Genomic DNA, 19,385 nt, shown 5'->3' with positions numbered 1-19,385 from the left:
TTTAGGTTGATTACAGCAGGTATCTATATCATAATATTGGTAGTCAGTCAGAGTTATTTTAATGACCCAAGTCAAGTAAAATGTCTTTTACTCAAGTACGTTTAGCATGCAAAAGTCAAATTTAAGTATATAAAATACAGTTTCCAACAACACAATTTTGTCATGTGAAAATGACCAGTGGGTGATGAGGAAAAAAGTTATGTATATATAAAAGAAGTTGAACATATTGTCATGAAATTTTGTGATAATGCATTTTTCTTTTCCATTAGACTTTCTTTTCTAAATCTATAATTGGTAAACTGCTTCCAGGTCAATCGTGATCATGATGACCAAAACATAGTAAATTAAGTACATCTAGATCAGTGTTTCTTAACCACGGTTCTGGAGGACCACCAGCTTGGCACATTTTCCTGTCACCTTAACCAAACACAATGGATTCAGAACATCAGTTCATTAGCAGAGACTAAAAGACCGGTAATAGGTGTGACAAAGGAGACATCCAAAACAAGCAGTGCTGGTGGTCCTTCAGGAACGTGGTTGAGAAACACTTATCTAGATTACATTCATACTATTATAGAACATACTTTTCCAGTCATTGCAAATTACAATTAAGTATGCATTTCTAAAGGTAGCCTATTTTGTGTGCATGAAACACACTGACACCACTAAAAGTGTTATAGGGAAAGCACTTATGATTAAACATCACTGTCAATAATTTCAAACCTACGAAACCTTTTTGCTGAAAGCCAACTATTTTCAGTTACCAATATTTTACTATAAAACATTCAAGACAATTCCAATATTCTAATACCTTACCAATGATAGCTAGATCTCAGTATTTGATCATGAGAGATTAAATTCAGCAAAGACAGAGAGAAACTCAAACATATTTAATTGGCATTGAGCACAAATGAACAACAGAGGGTTACGGCAAGAGTAAGTGTTTATACTGTGTATAAAAAAAGGAACAAGACTGGATGAGGACATATTAAAGGTAGAGTCCCTCTGGTGTTCCCTCCTGCTTCTTGTACAAGACGTTCTCTTTAGATTTCTTGAAGTCTTCGTTAGTAACCTTCATTCTCCGTTCCCTCAGAGCCATCAGCCCTGCCTCGGTGCAAATAGCCTAAAAGAAAAAGAAATAAATAAATCACTGTTTACTAAGAAATGGATTGCATATTGACACTTAGCTTCCTTTTGTTCTAGTTGTAGTTTATATTTTAGGCACTGAAAAGATGGGTCTATAATGATTGTACCATCATTACTCGCCATAATTCTTAAAAATTAATTAATTAATGAACAGCCAATCATATTTTCACACATTGACTTTTATTCTATTATGCAGGAATTTATTCAAACATTCTTTAAATCAAGTCAGGTGATTATGAAAAGAAAAAGAAAAACAATGCGCTCACAATGCAACAATGCAATCATAGCGCTTCACTTTTTCCACATTTTTTTAATGTTACAGCCTTAATCCAAAATGGATTAAATTAATTTATTTCCACAAAATTCAACACACAACACCTCATAATGACAATGTGAAAAAAAGAGTTTTTGAAATTGTCGCAAATTTATTAAAGATAAAAAACCCTGAAAGATCACATGTACAGAAGTATTCACAGCCTTTGCTGTGAAGCTCTGAATTGAGCTCAGCTACATTCTGTTTCCACTGATCATTCTTGAGTTGTTTCAGCAGCTTCATTGGAGTTCACCTGTGGTCAATTCAGTTGGACATGATTTGAAAAGGTATACACCTGTCTATATAAGGTCTCAGGGTTGACAGTGCATGTCAAAGCACAAACCAAGCATGAAGACAAAGGAACTGTCTGTAAAACTCCGAGACAGGATTGTTGAGGTACAAGGTTGGGGAAGGTTACAGAAACATTTCTGCTGCTCTGAAAGTTCCAATGAGCACAGTGGCCTTCATCATACGTAAGTGGAAGATGTTTAGAACCACCAGGACTCTTCCAAGCTGAGTGATTGGGGAGAAGAGCCTTGGTCAGGGAGGTGATCAATAACCTGATGGTCACCCTGTCTGAGCTCCAGCGTTCTTCTGTGGAGAGAGGAGAACCTTACAGGAGGACAACCATCTGTGCAGCAATCCACCAATCAGGCCTGTATGACAGAGTGGCCAGACGAAAGACACTCTCCGCCTGGAGTTTACCAAAAGACATCTGAAGGACTCTCAGACCATAAGAAACTAAATTCTCTGGTCTGATCAGACTAAAATTGAACTCGTTGGAGTGAATGTCAGGCGTTACGTTTGTAGAAAACCAGGCACCGCTCATCACCAGGCTAATACCATCCCTACAGTGAAGCATGGTGGTGGCAGTATCATGCTGTGGGGGTGTTTTTCAGCAGCAGGAACTGGAAGACTAGTCAGGATAGAGGGAAAGATGAATGCAGAGTACAGAGACATCCTGAATGAAAACCAGCTTCACAGTGCTCTTGACCTCAGACTGGGGAAACGGTTCAGCTTCCAGCAGTACAATGACCCAAAGCACACCGGCAAAATATCAATGGAGTGGCTTCACAACAACTCAGTGAATGTCCTTGAGTGGCCCAGCCAGAGCCCAGGCCTAAATCCTATTGAACATCTCTGGAGAGATCTGAAAATGGCTGAACACCGTCACTTCCCATCCAACCTAATAGAGCTTGAGAGGTACTGCAAAGAGGAATGGGCGAAAATTTCCAAAGACAGGTGTGCCAAGCTTGTGGCGTCGTATTCAAAAAGACTTGAGGCTGTAATTGCTGCCAAAGGTGCATCAACAAAGTCTTGAGCAAAGGCTGTGAATGCTGATGTACATGTGATTTTTCAGGTTTATTATTTTTTTTAACAAATTTGCAACAATTTCAAAATATATTTTTTCACATTGTCATTATGGGGTATTGTGTGTAGAATTTTGAGGAAGTAAATTAATTTAATCCATTTAAATAAGGCTGGAACATAAAAAATGTGGAAAAAGTGAAGCTCTATGAAGACTTTCCGGATGCACTGTACATTTCTATTTTGGTGAACTATCGCTTTAAAACTAAACTAAAATTGTAAAAGGTAGTTTATGCAAAATGACCTTACCATCTTGTTGTTTATACTTGTTTTTATATCCTAATAAACAAGTATAAACTTGAATGCACTTAAACTTGAATGCACACAGACTCATGGAGACTTGTGTCAACATGGGGACCAAAATTAAGGTTTTCATGGGTAAACATGCTTATAAAAATTACAGAATTAAGTATTTTGAAAATGTAAAAATGCAGATTGCTTCCTGTGAGGGTTGGGTTAAGGGGTAGGAGGATATACAGTTTGTATACAGGGGGGCCCAAACTTTGTCCAACACACCTGCCTGGAAGTTTCTAGTATACCTAGAAAGAGCTTGATTGGCTTGTTCAGGTGTGTCTAATTGGGGTTGAAACTAAACTTTGCAGGACACCGACCCTCCAGAACCGAGTTTGGGCACTCCTGGTATAGCAGAGACCATTCATTACATCTATGAGAGTTCCCACAGGAACATAAGAATAAGTCTGTTATGCATCTAAACTTGATTGCAATCTAATCAAAACAACAAGCCCAGATGAATGAATTGTTTTCCAAATACGACTTGCCTAATTAATCCTTTAAATTGCACTGAAAGCTGAATAATATGTTATTAATCTTGCAAAATATCTAGTAAAAACATACATACAATGGCAAAGAGAAAAAATATTAGTTGTTAAAATTGTTTAAAATGTGTTGAACAAAATCTCTCAGTTAAATGACACTTAGGATATATTTGATAAATAAAATAAATGTGCCTTCAGTTGTATTTAATTAATTCTATTTATATAGCAATTCTTATTTTTATTTATTTTTTAATATATAAAAATTGATTTATTTGTATATTTTTATTTATATAGCAATTCAACTCTTGATGCTAGCTACCTTGATGTCAGCACCAGAGAGGTCGTCTTTAGCCAAGATGAGATCATCCAAAGTCACGTCATCCGCTACAGTCATCCTGCTGGTGTGGATCTGGAAAATCCTCCGCTTGGTTTTCTCATCCGGCAATGGGAACTCAATCTTACGATCAATCCTACCTGCATAATCACAAAGGAAACACCTAACTTTAATCTTCAATACAATAAGCTGCATTAATGCATTTATGTGCACTTTAAATCTATCGTTTGTGACATTTGCATCAGGTCAGCAAATCCACTTTGATTCAATCAGCATGTGAAACCCATACCAGGAATAAACATGTGATCTGACTGATTCACCTGGTCTAATGAGAGCGGGGTCAAGTGTCTCGATCCTATTAGTAGCCATGATGACTTTAACATCTCCGCGGGAGTCAAATCCATCCAACTGGTTTAGCAGCTCCAGCATTGTTCTCTGGATCTCACGCTCTCCTCCTGAATTAGAGTCATACCTGAGGAGAATATCAGTGCTCAATGTTCACAATACAGACAGACCAAAAAATTGCAAAATAACTAAATAAATAACTAAATAAAATGACTTAACAATTTTTAAACCGTAGGAAACCCTGGGTATCAACATATGTATGGTTTAATATTAGGGATGCTCCGATCGATCGACAGATAATCACATTTCACGACTGATTGGTACTCATTGATCTGGTTTGTTTACAATTTTACAAGCATAGGAAGATGTATCCTGGTAATGCCATAAGCAGCGCTACAACACATGAGCAATGCTTCCAAATTGCATTATTAATCATTTTTCTTACCATTTCCTTTTCATTTTATAAAGCTGTTTCTGACCATTACATGTATGCAACATCCTTAATTTATTATCTTAGGTGGGGCAAGATCTCATACTCAAAGGGTAATTGTGCTTATGCAATGGCAAAGTTATATAAAGCTTGAAGTATCAGAATAGGTACTCTGTATCGGCCGATCAACATGACAAGAAATCAATACTCTGTATTGGCTGCAAAAATTCTGATCGGAGCATCCCTACTCAATAAAATGTAAATTATGCCTCTTTGTGAAATATGTATAAAAAATAAACAAGTAAGTTATGTTATGCAATAAAATCTACATTTATTTTGCGCCATGGGTGCTGCCATTGTTTTCAAAAAAATTAAATTGGGAGTAATTTTTAAAGTAATAAAGTAATTTGGGAGCTCCACTTAAATCCCATTATAAACGCACCAAAACTACTGATACAAAAATGCTCCTAATATGCAACATTTGCTGCTTTTTGGTTGTAAATTTACCATTATACAATTAAATCCCTTCAGGTATAGAGTATAAGTTATGTTGAGAAAAGGCTAAGAAAAAAAAAGTAGCCAATAAAGATGCAAACACTTCGTCAACATCTGTTTTTACGGCCACATCAATCATACCACAAAGGAAACGGTTTATTATATATGAACATATTTTTGTTAGTATATATTTACATGAAGTTTTCCCAACTGTCTGTTCAAGTAAATAGTTAAAGAAAATAGTTAAACTGTTTATTTTGGTGAATTGTAAGTGAATAATGTATAAATAGGTTTAATTATACTTAATAAATTAAAATTGATTTTACATTTAAATTACTTTGTTTTATATAAAAAAAATACTCTTACTAGCTCTCATTAAACACATTTTAACACATTGATAAAATTTTGAATAACAATTATTATTATATATATTTATTAATTCCTGTCATGCAAAGCAGAGTTTAAAATAAAATAATACTAAAACTGCTTCCTAAAATTATTGTTGAAATAGTTGTCCTGCTTAATATTGTTTTGAGACATGATTTTATGATTCAGATGAACAACATTTATTTAAAATATAAACAAGTGAATATTCCTCAAATTTTATACATTTTAGTTCATTGACACCCAGTGGTTAAACTGGATATTGCATTCCTGGATCAAAACACACGCAAGCACAGGTTGCCAGAACAAGGACACCAACAGGAGTGTGCTTGACTATCGAGCCTAAAGCCTGATTTAAAGGGTCACGAAACACTTAAACACATTTTTTGAGCTGTTGACAGCCGTATATGTGTCCCACACTGCTAAAAACACTATTAGGACACCTATATTTCACTAAAAAGTGTAAATTGGTTGTTTTTGCGTTATTTCAAGCAAATTCGTACTTCCTGTTTGAAACAAATTTTTGAAGCTGCGTCACGGTCATGACATAATAGCGTGTATTCCAGCGTGCAGTCTGGACGTCTGTGCCAGAGTGTGTCTTATTACGTCTTACAGTGTGATGCATTAATGCATGAGTAAAGCTTGGTTCAAACCAATCAGCGCGCTCTATTGTGCAGCTTTATTAATATTCATTAGTGTCACAGTGCTTAGACGACAGAGATGCCACGTTGTGTTGGCAAAACAAGTGTGAAGTGTTGCTTTTATAGTTTGCTGCCGTTAAGTTTTGTTTTCATTTTCTCTCTGTGAGAGCACAGCTCGAGTCACGTGTGGATTACAGTGTACGCGACGCGCAACAACAATAACTTACGTGTCTAAGGAGCAACATTTGTTTACCTGAGTGCTGTTCTCATCTGCAAACGCTGAGATCCAGATTCGCTTGTAGTCTCCTCTTAATAAGGATGCGGCTCTAGTTGCTGTGGATTGTCCTGTCTCTACAGATTTGGTAAGTGAGCAACCAGTGCTCTTTGTTTACTCAGTTTGTTCGTATCCAACAAACTATTGCACCGAGTGTTAACATGTTAGCACTACAACCAAACTATAACCTCGACTAGTATTTTTACCGCATTTTGTGACCGGAATAACACACGCGGCTTTCTGACGCTACCTGCCGTGTGCATTTAAGTTTCCCGGAAATGCAGAGGGTTTTTTTTCTCTCATTCGCCGTGCGGTATCAAACATTGCATGAAAATACACGCGTAGAGCAGTTCCTCGAATCAAATATCTTGTTTGTCGCGAGGGACATGAATCAATTCCCTGAATGAAAGAGCCAAACTGCAGTTAAAGTCCACCATTTAATCATTTGGCAAATAATTCGACTACAGATGTCCATGTAAACACAGTCACTTTGTCCCCTGTTGGGTGTGTGTTTTGACTGAAATTCAGAGCGCTCAAATAGACACTCCCACACCATGCCTCTATTCTTCCTCCGACACTCCCCCCAAAACAGAGCTGGACACGCCCACTTTTCTGACTTTTTCGAAAGTAGAGGTGTGAAAACACCCTGCTGAAACGAGAGGGTTTCATGGCCCTTTAAGGCTGATTTAATTTATTGTTCTAAATAAAAGCAACAGCACATAATAGAAGCAATATTTTAATATGAAAAGGAGTTTCTGTCCTAACCATAACCTGAAATTTTTCATTTAGAAACGGTTTCGATGTTTTGCAACTGAACAACAACAAATTTGATGAGATGATCATCTTGGGTACACCTCCTGAGCTTTATCCAGTGTTAAATGCTTATATTGCGAGTTTGAATGCCATTTTACAAGACATGTATTGCTATACTACTGAAAGCAGCAGCAGATAGTTCACCTCAGATCTTGAAAATATGGGTGTTTTCCAGGACAAATAACAAAATGGGTGGGTGGCTGGAGATGGGTCTGAAATACAAGAGACTCCCAGGAAAAACAGGAGTGTTGGCGACCAATCGTAACAGGCTGTTATCGGTCCAATCAGCGCAGATTAGCTTCACGCTAAGAAGGGGGTTTGGGAACAAATGAATAGCTGAACGATTCATATGGGAGTCGCTGGAATATTTAGGTAAAAATAAACGCATATTATAACACAAAAGTGTTTTTTGACCTTGCATGCATATCAACCTGTTGTTGGATACCCTTAAAACCAAAATATGACCCTTTTTAACGTATAATGGGGGCTCTTTAAATATCTGCAAACATATTATGGTATTTTTATGCTTTAGAAGAGTCAAAAACTTAGATACAGGAACTTCCACTTAAGCCGAACACTACAAAAACCAGCTAATGCCAGAGAAAAGCCAAAGACTTTGAACTAATCTTCACACACACCTCTTTGTGCCGATAGCGTCGATCTCATCTATGAAGACAATTGAGGGAGCGTGTTCCTCTGCCACTCTGAAGAGCTCTCGCACCAGTTTGGGACCATCGCCCAGGTATTTCTGAATCAGCTCTGAGCCCACAACCCTCAGGAAGGTGGCAGATGTCTGATTCGCCACCGCCTTCGCCAGAAGAGTCTTGCCTGCACACCAGGAGTACATAACATCAACATAAAACATACGCTACCTATATTTTCATGACAAAAACATTTTATTAATAGAGATATACCATTAAAAACCACAAACAAATACATTAATTAGATACAATTTTTAGAATTAATATCTGATCAAAATTCTTACAAATCTTTCCTGGTGACACTTTTATCTCTTTGAGTTACTTATTTCATAAAAAAAGCCTTGTCAATTAGATTTTAAGACCCCTCAGACCCACCTGTTCCTGGTGCACCGTACAGAATGACCCCTTTAGGTGGTTTTATTCCCATCTCTTCATAATACTCTGGATGTGTGAGGGGGAGCTCCACTGACTCCTATAAGAAAAAAGGCACATGATCGAACAAGCCCTGGATTTCATTTTTTAGTTACGCACAGTTCATGAGGGCATCTATTGCAATTGCAAAATGTAAGGGCGTTTTATAGACTTAGACCGATTAATTTGTTCCAAAACAGGAATTCAAATTGTTATCATGTTGCTTTTTGTTCTTGGTGCAGTTCGCTTTCACATGCCAAAGTTTCTAAATAGACCATAATAGTTCAAACAAGTAACGTGCGTGCGAGTAAACTCTTCTCACATTGGTCAGTTTGGTTTATTTTCCAGGATTCTGCTCAGCTGTCATGCATCATTTTAATTTATGGTGATGACAAATGAGACATAATCGAAAAGGTGTGCTTTCATTTTGAATAGCAACACCCACAGACAGTAACCACTACACTTATCAATTCACTGTAGTCATCTATGTGAAGCTGCTTTGACACAATCTACATTGTAAAAGTGATATACAAATAAAGATGAATTGAATTAAATTGAATTACCACCAAATGTAAATCAGAGGTAAGCATTTCTCATACAGAGCCTCATTTCAGTTGTCAAGGGTTGAAAAATCTATATTGATTCTACATCAAGTTAAGGAAAAAGGTAATAATATTATAAATGTTTTAATAGTTCAGCTAGACAGCATGCTTTTACTTTCGTATTTGACATAAACACAATTTTACCAGTGGGAATGATATTCCTACTTATCATTCTTTCTTCTTATAGCCATATAAATCATCACCTTAGACTTAATAATTTAGTTATTGACATTTTTTTTCTTTATTAAATAACAACTTATTTACATTGTGATGTTTTTTTTATAAGTCTTTTTACATTAAGACTTTTTATTTAAAAAACAAAAAATGTTTTATTTACAGTCAAACTATTTTGGCTCTATAAGGTTCTTTCTGTGAGCCAATCAGCATTTCGAATGCATTCACAAGGACTAATCAGAATCAGCTTTTTTTGTCATTTCACCCGACTGCTTCATTGACAGCAAGATAGACCAGAAAGAAACACAAAATCAGAATCGACTAAATAATGCTGCATCACAAAAAAAAAAAAAAAAAAAAAAAAAATGAAACTGAAGAGATGTGTGCAAATGTGATGTTTTAGAAGTATTTTTTTTTACATTGAGATGAAATGTTCAATTTTACATTGTCGAAAAAGAAACGGTTATTAAAAAAATGTTATATGTTAAATGTGAAATAATTTTATTTGTGTATATATATATATATATATATATATATATATATATATATATATATATATATATATATATATATATAGTACAAACCTTTACAATATATTAAATTTATAAATGTGAAATATTTTTATTTGTATATATATATATATATATATATATATAGTACAAACCTTTACAATATATTAAATATATAAATGTGAAATATTTTAATTTGTGTGTGTGTATATATAGTACAAACATTTTTCATATATTAAATTTATTAAATGCAAAACATTGTTATTTGTGTATGTATATATATATATATATATAGTACAAAAAATTAATATATTCAATATATTAAATGTGAAATTTATTTATTTGTGTGTGTATATATAGTACAAACATTTTACATATATTAAATATATTAAATGTAAAATATTTTTATTTGTATGTGTATATAAAGTACAAACATTTTTCATATATTAAATGTGAAATATTTTTTTGTGTGTGTGTGTGTGTGTGTGTGTGTGTGTGTGTGTGTGTGTGTGTGTGTGTGTGTGTGTGTGTGTGTGTATATAGTACAAACATTTTACATATATTAAATAAAATAAATGTGAAATATTTTTATTTGTGTGTATATATACTATAAACCTTTATTATATAATAAATATAATAAATGTGAAATATTTTTATTTCTGTCTATATACAATACAAACATTTTTCTGAGTTTATTAAACTCATTTGCTCGTTGTCTGTTTTCTTTTAAAGTCTTTAAATTTGATATTAGGACTTGAAGGGCAAATAGTTAATTCATGGGACAATTAATATAATTATAATATAATTCAACTCAATTCAAATAAATATAATTCAACAATTCATATAAAAGCACAAAATTCAATCAATATTCCCAAATTAATTACATAAAATTATCATCTGCACTGGATAAAATATTTAGCACAGCCATGTGCTTAAATTGAACTAAAAAAATTTATCCAAAAACATTAAATAAATGTTATAGAAAGTAAAAAATTTACTTTCTCAAGCATCAGCAAATTGTTACAACACCAATTTGTATTTTTTTGTGATTGTATTGTTTGAAAAGTAATGCTTCAATGAATCATCTACCAAATAGAACTTTATAATTAACAAGTGGGAAGTGAGTTTTCAGAATTAGAATGTTCTATCTGCATTTGCCCTGTTTCATTTGCCCCAATTTACAAGTTTAAGAAAATGTTAATAACTTACATTTAGAGTACATTTATGGTCTCTGTCATGTTGTTGTATGAAAGAGAACTGTTACACATACATTGTTTACTATATGGAATGCAAAAACTTTAAAGCTCAACATCTCAAAGTTTTTTTAAAACACAGATAAAACTTTATAATTCAAAGGTGATGATATGCCTATTACATATCTATACACTGTGATATAGTCTGATTCGTTAGCTAGTCGTATTGCTTTCTTACTACAACCGAACCGATCTAGAGTTTGTTTCAATCGAGCCAAGACTACCTCGTTCAAGTGGTCTCGAAGCAAATGTTGTGAAGCAGATCAGAGCATGACTGCGGAAGTTACATATGCCCAAATGAACTGAGCTAAGGGGGCAGACATATCAGTTTCCAAAACACATCGAGGTGTGAAAGCACCCTTTTTTTTAAAAGAAAGCAGTTTCTACAAAATGCAATAAAAAAAACTTGAATTTCTGCAGATAAAAATAAATTAAATCTAATTACATAACACACTCGCATGTCTCAGCTCTTATAAACTAATTTAAATACAAAAACTCACTTTTTAGACAACTGACGGATGAAATGGAAATGAATAATATGTTTCAGAACCAATCGAAAGCACCTTGATTTCTTGAATCTGGCTGTCCAAACCTCCGATATCTGCATATGTCTCCTGTGGGGCTTTTTCTACTTTCATTACAGTCACCAGAGGGTCTGTGTCATCCATCAGCACCCCGATTACGGCATGAACCTGCAAACAGTTATACAAGTCAAATATAATTACAGAACTATTACAACAATGAATGCATAATAAAATAAATAAACACAAACAGTACTAAAACTAATTTCTGGAGTCAAATAAATTAAAGTGAATCAACATGCCTATCTACAGTTGAAGTCAAAATTATAAGCCCCCCCCTTTTTTTTCTTCTTTTTCAAATATTTCCCAAATGATTTTTAACAGAGAAAGGAATTTTTCCACAGTATTTCCCATAATACTTTTTTCTTCTGGAGAATATCTTATTTGTTTTATTTTGGCTAGAATGAAAGCAGTTTTTATTTTTCTTAAAAACAATTTTAAGGTCAAAATGATCAGCCCTCCCTTATTCCAATTGGCTACAGAACAATCCATTGCTATAAAATGACTTGCCTAATTTCTCAAACTTGCCTAGTTAACCAAGTTACGCCTGGTAATTGCACTAAGCTGAATACTACTGTCTTGAAAAGTATTGTGTAATAAATATAAAAGAAAGAAAATATAACAGGAGGGCTAGTAATTCTGACTTCACCTTAACTTCCAGATTCTAAAGGTCTTCTGTGATTTTGAAGACTTTACTAACCTTGTGGTTCAGTAGCACAGAGCAGCCGGGTTCCAGCAAGTCTTTATCTACAAATGACAGAATGCTGACATAATGTTCAGAGCCCACTGAAGTCGACACAATGGCGTGGTTATCATCAATGATCTCCTCCAGAGTTCCCACAGACATGGGTGTCCCTCTGAGATCATCCACTTTAGACCTCTCCTCCTATAAAACAAAACAAGACTTGATGTTAAAAGCCTGCTTATCTATTAGGTTCCAGAGTTCAACAAGTATTATTATTAAAATCACCCTTTATATGCCATTTTATTTTAATGTTTTTATTTTGGTGGTCAATTACAATAGATACATGAATCTGAAGTCCTCAAAAAATATTATCTTCTCATAAAATGCATAATAGCGTCAGCATTTTATCAATTATAATAATACACTTTATTTTATATAGCACCTTTAAAAGCAAACAATAAAGGCTGTGTAAACAATACAATAAAATAATACAAAAATCAACAAGAAGTCAGTTCAAGGATCCAGTATCTCTAAGCCCAAATTTCCAAAAAGTCTACTCCGCTCTGATTGGTCAGATCAAGGTGTATTGTGATTGGATGAACACTTACAGCAACTCTGGCCCTTTAAATCCACTTTCCAGAATACTTTAGCTCCAACCATAATCAAATAGACATAAATAAACTAATTAATAGCTTTAGGACTACTATAAAATTACAGACAAGTGATTTTGATCAAAGTTGGAGTTAAACTTTGCAGAAAAGTGGATCTTAAGGGCTAGATTTGAGAACGCTTGACTCACAACTTATGTGGAAAACCAAATGTACATTACCATATTTGACTTTCAGCTACAGAGGATACACATTGATATAAATTAATGATATAATATAAAGTTAACTTTATCAATTTGAGCTCTAGTGCTAATCCTTTAAAAGTGAATGCAATGTGAGTTTGCTTTTCTGAGATTTAAAAGAACTGGTTGTTTTTGACATGTTGTGAACCACAGAAAACAAACTATTCCAGGCTTCAGCTACAACTACAGTTTTTGGGGTAAAGTAGACATTGTTAGTCGTCAACCATAAGCTAAAATCACAAAAGTAGGCTGCAAACCCAATAATATAATAATAAATATAATATCTGAAAAAGTGAAATGGGGCACTTTATTAAATTTATTTTTGCTTATATTTATTATTTATACATATACAGATGAAGTCAGAATTATTAGCGCCCTTTTATTTTTTTCTCTAATTTCTGTTAAACGGAGTGAAGATTTTTTTTCAACAAATTTGTAAACATAATAGTTTTAATAACTCATTTTTAATTTTATCTTAACCATGATGACAGTAAATAATATTTGACTAGATATTTTTAAGACACTTCTATACAGCTTAAACAGACATTTAAAGGCTTAACTAGGTTAATTAGGTTAACTAGGCAGGTTAGGGTAATTAGGCAAGTTATTGTATAATGATGGTTGATGATTTCTAATGTAGACTATCAAAAAAGTTAGCTTAAATGGGCTAATAATTTTGTCCCTAAAATGGTGTTTAAAAGATTAAAAACTGCTTTTATTCTAGCCAAAATAAAACAAATAAGACTTTCTCCAGAAGAAAAAATATTATCAGACATACTGTGAAAATTTCCTTGCTCTGTTAAACATCATTTAGGAAATATAAAAAAAAAAAAAAAATTCAAAGGGGGGCTAATAATTCTGACTTCGACTGTATATGCCATGTGCTCAGCTCTTGGCTATAATCATGACATCATTATTAAGAATTACTTAATAAATAATTTACAATAATAACTGATTCTTAATAATCACAAATTTAACCAAGAAAATCAACTAAAATAACAACAACTCAGTTGTTTCAGTTTCATCAATGATAAATATTCTAAAATTCCTTAAAATATTTCCTTTATCTAATATAATTAAAAAATATACTATCTATTAAAACAGATTTAATAGTCAAAATATTAATACATTTCTCTTCCCCCTACAAATAATATGAGTGAAAGTGAAACCCGGATATTTTTTTAAAATTGGTAATTACTACTTTCATTCACTAATGAATATTTGGGTCAAAATACAGTTCTTACGAGTAATTAAACATGTAGAAAATAAGGGAAACATATTTATATTGTCTGAATACTATATAAAAGATATAATGAAAGTGTTGCACCTCCTGTTTCTCCTCCAGTGGCTTCATCTGCTCCTGGTTCCTGATGAACTCCTCCTCCATCAACAGATAATCTTTGATTCTCTCCTGTTTGAGGAGTTTCAGTCTGCACTGAGTGTGTGGAGTGACTGAGGAAAGAAGTGACATTGTTAGATTTTTATAAATTAATACTATAATTTATCTGGTCACAGCTTAATTAAGTTTTTTTTTTACCCAGAGGGAGTTTGCTTGCAGCATCCGGTCCTTTTACCTTCTTCTTCTTCTTCCCAACTCTTGTGGGAATGGGAGGCTCATATTTCTTTTTCTTATCCTAGAAATTGATGCATATCAATTTTGTTCATATCAATTGTTCAAATTTCTTTAAAACAAATCTCTTTAGCCTACTTTCATGTCTTTTTTTTAACCAATAAAATAGTAATCTGTGTATTTGTAAAATAAATACTCACTTTGTCATCTTTCTTTCCTCCTCCAGGTCCTTGTCCTCCACTCTGACTTTGACCCTGTGAAATAATAAAAATAAAATCATATAATTTGATGTTCTGATTTCTATTATCTGTCTTATGAATTTTTATTTTTAAATAATTTGATTTTTTTATGTCTATTATCTGACTTATTCATTTGTATTGTTTTAATAATATGATGTTTTAATGTCTATTAACTGACTTGTTAATTTGTATTCTTTTATATTTTGATGTTTTGATGTCTACTATCTGACTTGTTAATTTGTATTCTTTAATATTTTGATGTTTGATGTCTATTAACTGACTTGTTAATTTGTATTCTTTAATAATATGATGTTTTGATGTCTATTATCTGACTTATTAATTTGTATTCTTTAATAATTTGATGTTTTGATGTCTATTAACTGACTTGTTAATTTGTATTCTTTAATATTTTGATGTTTTGATGTCTATTATCTGACTTATTAATTTGTATTCTTTAATAATTTGATGTCCATTATCTGACTTATTCATTTGTATTCTTTTAAAGCATTAATTTATAACATATAACAAATACACATTTGTAACCACACAACATTTCTTAGAATTTATATAAATACACACAATAAATGGACATTTATATGAAGAGTTTAGATGCAAAAACCTTTAAATGTCATCTGAAATTACATTTTTATCAGGCTCCTGTGTGTATGTTCAGTAATATCACTTTTATGGCAAAGAATAAGTCATTTCCCTGGTCTTTAAAGTGAAATATCTCAACATAAACAAAGGAGGCTGAAAAAAATGTTCATTTTTCGATGGAAATTTCAGACGGGACAGAAGTTTTTGCATTTGAACTCTTACTATATTGGAAATAATTAGTTCGAGTAGTTTAACTTTATCAATTAGTGCAATATTTATTTCTTTTTATATTAGAACAATGGTATATTTGTATCTAACATTCAGATTAACTAAAACACTTTACTTTGTGTTGGTAATCCTAATGTACATCATTTATTTGTACCGTTTAAATGCTTTAATATGCAGTGAATGTGTGTTTACATATAACGTTATACGGGCCTTTATGAATTTATTATGATTCGCTTTATATTGCTCGAATTGAACACCGTTTAATAATAGGTACATATAATAACAATATAACATCATACCGTTAATCAACAATACGGTGCTAACATTGAGGTTATAAGACACAGCTTAACGTTATACGCTAATACCAACTGTTACAAGCTAACTTCGCTGCTTTACTGTCACGCAAATGCTACAAAGGACACAAATGTTAAGGCATTCTAAATCTATATAATTCATTTTACACGTATAAATGAGTATCTTACACATAAAAGGAATTTAAAATGAAAAGAAATGAAATATGCTGGCTCACCATTGTCGTTTGACGGCTGTTTCTTCTTCTGCACTGATGTTAGTAGCACAAGTCAGTTGTTTCTTCTCCGCCACCTTCTGGAGAGGAGGGAGCATTGATTGAAGACCCCAGTATTTGTTCGTGATGATTATAAGCTTGCAAATAACTTTATATTGATACAATTATTTTAAGAGATTGTTTTTATTTTATTAGTTGCCTTTATTTACAAGGGTCTAAATCGTTAAGTGTGCATAAACTCAAACGATCGCCAGAGCACGTTGCGTGCACCTACAGTTGAGGTTAGAGTCTCGCGAAATTTTGTTATTATCGTTATTATGGTTTATCAAGGGTCTCCTAAAGATTGTAATGTATTTCTTCATCAGTATTTGGAGGACAAATATACAAAATGTCTCGTTTTGAAGAGCAGTGAAAAGTGGGAAGTTTTACAAACGTAATTTCTAAAGTACTTTGGATGATTTTAACTACTGCTAAGTTATCATAAATGTTTTTGATATATATTTTAATGAAACTGAAATGAAACTGGACTGAAAGATATGGGTCATATATTGTCATTAAAGGTAGGCTGTGTTGTTTTGCTTTACCCGTCACCTAGAAACATTAGCATTAGCAACCTCCTAAACCTAGCAAACATACCGTGGGCCGGATTAAGAATTCAGAGGCCCTGAACATAATATAATGTCTTGTAGTCCCCCTACCAGGGCGCAACCCTATAGTTGAATTAAAAAATAAGATTAATATAACATTTTTTAAATAATCTTAATCTATAATGTACAGGGCTGCCAACTTTTGGTTTTAGCTTGGAGTGACAATTTTTGCCCCGCCCTTACGACTCAAGCCACGCCCCCCACAAAAGCACACCCCTTTTTATTTATACACACACACACACACATATATATATATATTTGTGTGTGTGTGTGTATGTGTGTGTGTATATATAAATATATAAAGGGGTGTGGCTTTGTGGGGGGCGTGGCTTGAGTCTTTGGAGGCCAAAACTCCTGCAAACTATTGTGAGAAGCCTGTGGAAGGATACCCAAAACATCTGACCAAAGTTATACAGTTTAAAAGCAAAGCAAAAAATACCAAGGAAATGTGTGTAAACTTTTGACTGTCTAGAAATTAATAAAAAATTCTCTCATTATTCTAGCATTTATCAAATGTAAATCATTTAGGTAATCCTAACGGACTTAAAATAGTAAACATTTAGTATGGTAGTATTTACCATCAGACATTTTTTTAAATGGTTATGTTCCTTTTTTTAGAGTGTATGTAAACTTCTGGTTTCAACTGTATGTTAGATCATATTTGGATCAAATCTGGTCACCAGTGGAGTTGCTTTTCAGTGTTTCGTCTTTCAGCAGTGACATTTACATTACACTGAACTGAACTAAACTGAACCTAAAATAAAATGTTCAAAATAATGTATAAAGGATGATTAAGAGAGTCTCCAAGCTATTTTCCATGCATGAAACTGATGATTTCTGCAGTTTGTTGACTTTAGGCAGCCTTGGCATTCTGCAAAACGTCTCTATTTTCAGTTTCATAATGCCAGTCATAGATGTTGTTGGCAAGCTTTTAATAGTTCAATAAATCATCTGTCCATGTGGGTTTCTGCTGTTTTTCTGCAGAGGTGCTGTGAGAGATGAGAGATATCAGAGTCTTCTGGATATAAAGAGAAGAAGAGAAGCCTTACTCTACCACTGCTTCCACCCTGACGTGTGCCAAACCAACAAACAGACTGCTTTAACTTTAGAAACACAGCCGAGCCGGACGCGCTCTGGAGAAAGTGCCAGAAGACGACCTTAAAGAGACACTTATATACATATACAACGTTTGCAAAAAGTCTCTGTCTATTTCACTGTGTGTGTCATGGTGCAACATTTGTTGAGTTTCCTTAACAAGTCACCTGCCGATTATGTGGTGCACCTTAAAAGAGTCGCTATATATTGAATTTTAGAAAAGACAACTTGGTTTATCTTTTTGATATGAATTATTATTGTTGTTGTTGCTTTTGTTATGATGTATTGTTATCGTTCTTTTAAGTAGAGAAAAAAAGCAAACGTGTGTCTTGAACTATTGCGTTATTTAACGTGTGGTGCATCAGAAGAGGCCGATATTCTGTACGTTAATGTATATTTGCCTGATTATGAATAAATCTTTATGAAAGGGGCTGTTTGTCAGTGAGTGGAGTGTTTGCTGTAGTGTAAACTAATCGAAATAATGCGATTTTCATTTTAGTCTGGCTATATCATGATGGTAGAACAGTGCTTTATAATAACAATAATAATTCCTTACATTTATATAGCGCTTTTCTTGGCACTTAAAGCACTTTACACATAGTGGGGAATCTCCTCATCTATTTTTTTTTTAATGCAAGAAAGAACATTACAAAGATATACTATGAACAAAGAGACAAAGAGGGTTACATAAATAGAATTCTAGCAAATTAACCAAGTTTAAATGATTTACACCAAGAAAGCGTTTTACATGCAGTGTAATTGTTAGAGTCTTTTAAAGAGTTCACATAAATTTCAAAGTCCTTTCTGAAAATAAAAAAGTAAAAGAAAAGAAAATTTACATTTATGGATATAAAATTTTGCTAAAATAAAGCAATAAATCAATAATAAATTTACAATGAGAAGGATCTACACTCAGAGAGAAACCAAAGAATACAATTTTTGGGGAAATACAGAAGTTTGGAAATAAGATTTTTTTTTATGAAATTGGAAAAGTCAACCCAAAATACTTTACAGTAAGTACACTCCCAAAATAAATGGTTTAGTGTTTCATCATATTGAGTACAAAATGAGCATTTAGGGGAAAGATTTTTATTAAATTTAGCTAGTTTGATATTTATTGGGTAGCAATCTCCTCATCTACCACCAGTGTAGCATCCACCTGTATGACGCGACAGCAGCCATTTTGCACCAGACCGCACACCACAGAGAGAGAAGACAGAGTGATAAAGCCAATTATGATATGGGGAGGGTTGGGAGGCCATGAAGGACAGAGGCCAGTGGGTATTGGCCAGGATGCCAGGGTTAAACCCGTACTCTTTTTCGAAAGACATCCTGGGATTTTAGAGTATATGCTGAAGCATGCTAATAGGACTTTTAATTTGCCAGTAACCTGGGTTA

At 33.4% G+C, this 19,385-nt stretch overlaps 1 protein-coding gene across 1 annotated transcript; it reads right to left on the bottom strand.

Moving 5' to 3' along the window:
- Positions 1 to 875: 875 nt before the first annotated feature.
- Positions 876 to 16,544, bottom strand: psmc1a (proteasome 26S subunit, ATPase 1a). The gene is given in 11 exon segments (NM_200033.1): positions 876 to 1,123; positions 3,923 to 4,077; positions 4,258 to 4,409; positions 7,958 to 8,147; positions 8,396 to 8,492; positions 11,533 to 11,661; positions 12,251 to 12,436; positions 14,413 to 14,537; positions 14,623 to 14,719; positions 14,856 to 14,909; positions 16,249 to 16,544. Coding segments are annotated over 11 exon segments (1,323 nt in total). The 5' UTR covers positions 16,252 to 16,544; the 3' UTR covers positions 876 to 988.
- Between the last annotated feature and the right edge of the window lie 2,841 nt (positions 16,545 to 19,385).

The sequence above is a fragment of the Danio rerio genome, chromosome 17 (genome assembly GCF_049306965.1).
Source record: "Danio rerio strain Tuebingen ecotype United States chromosome 17, GRCz12tu, whole genome shotgun sequence".
Taxonomy (NCBI): Eukaryota; Metazoa; Chordata; class Actinopteri; order Cypriniformes; family Danionidae; genus Danio; species Danio rerio.
This window is presented reverse-complemented; position numbering and strand designations above follow the sequence as displayed.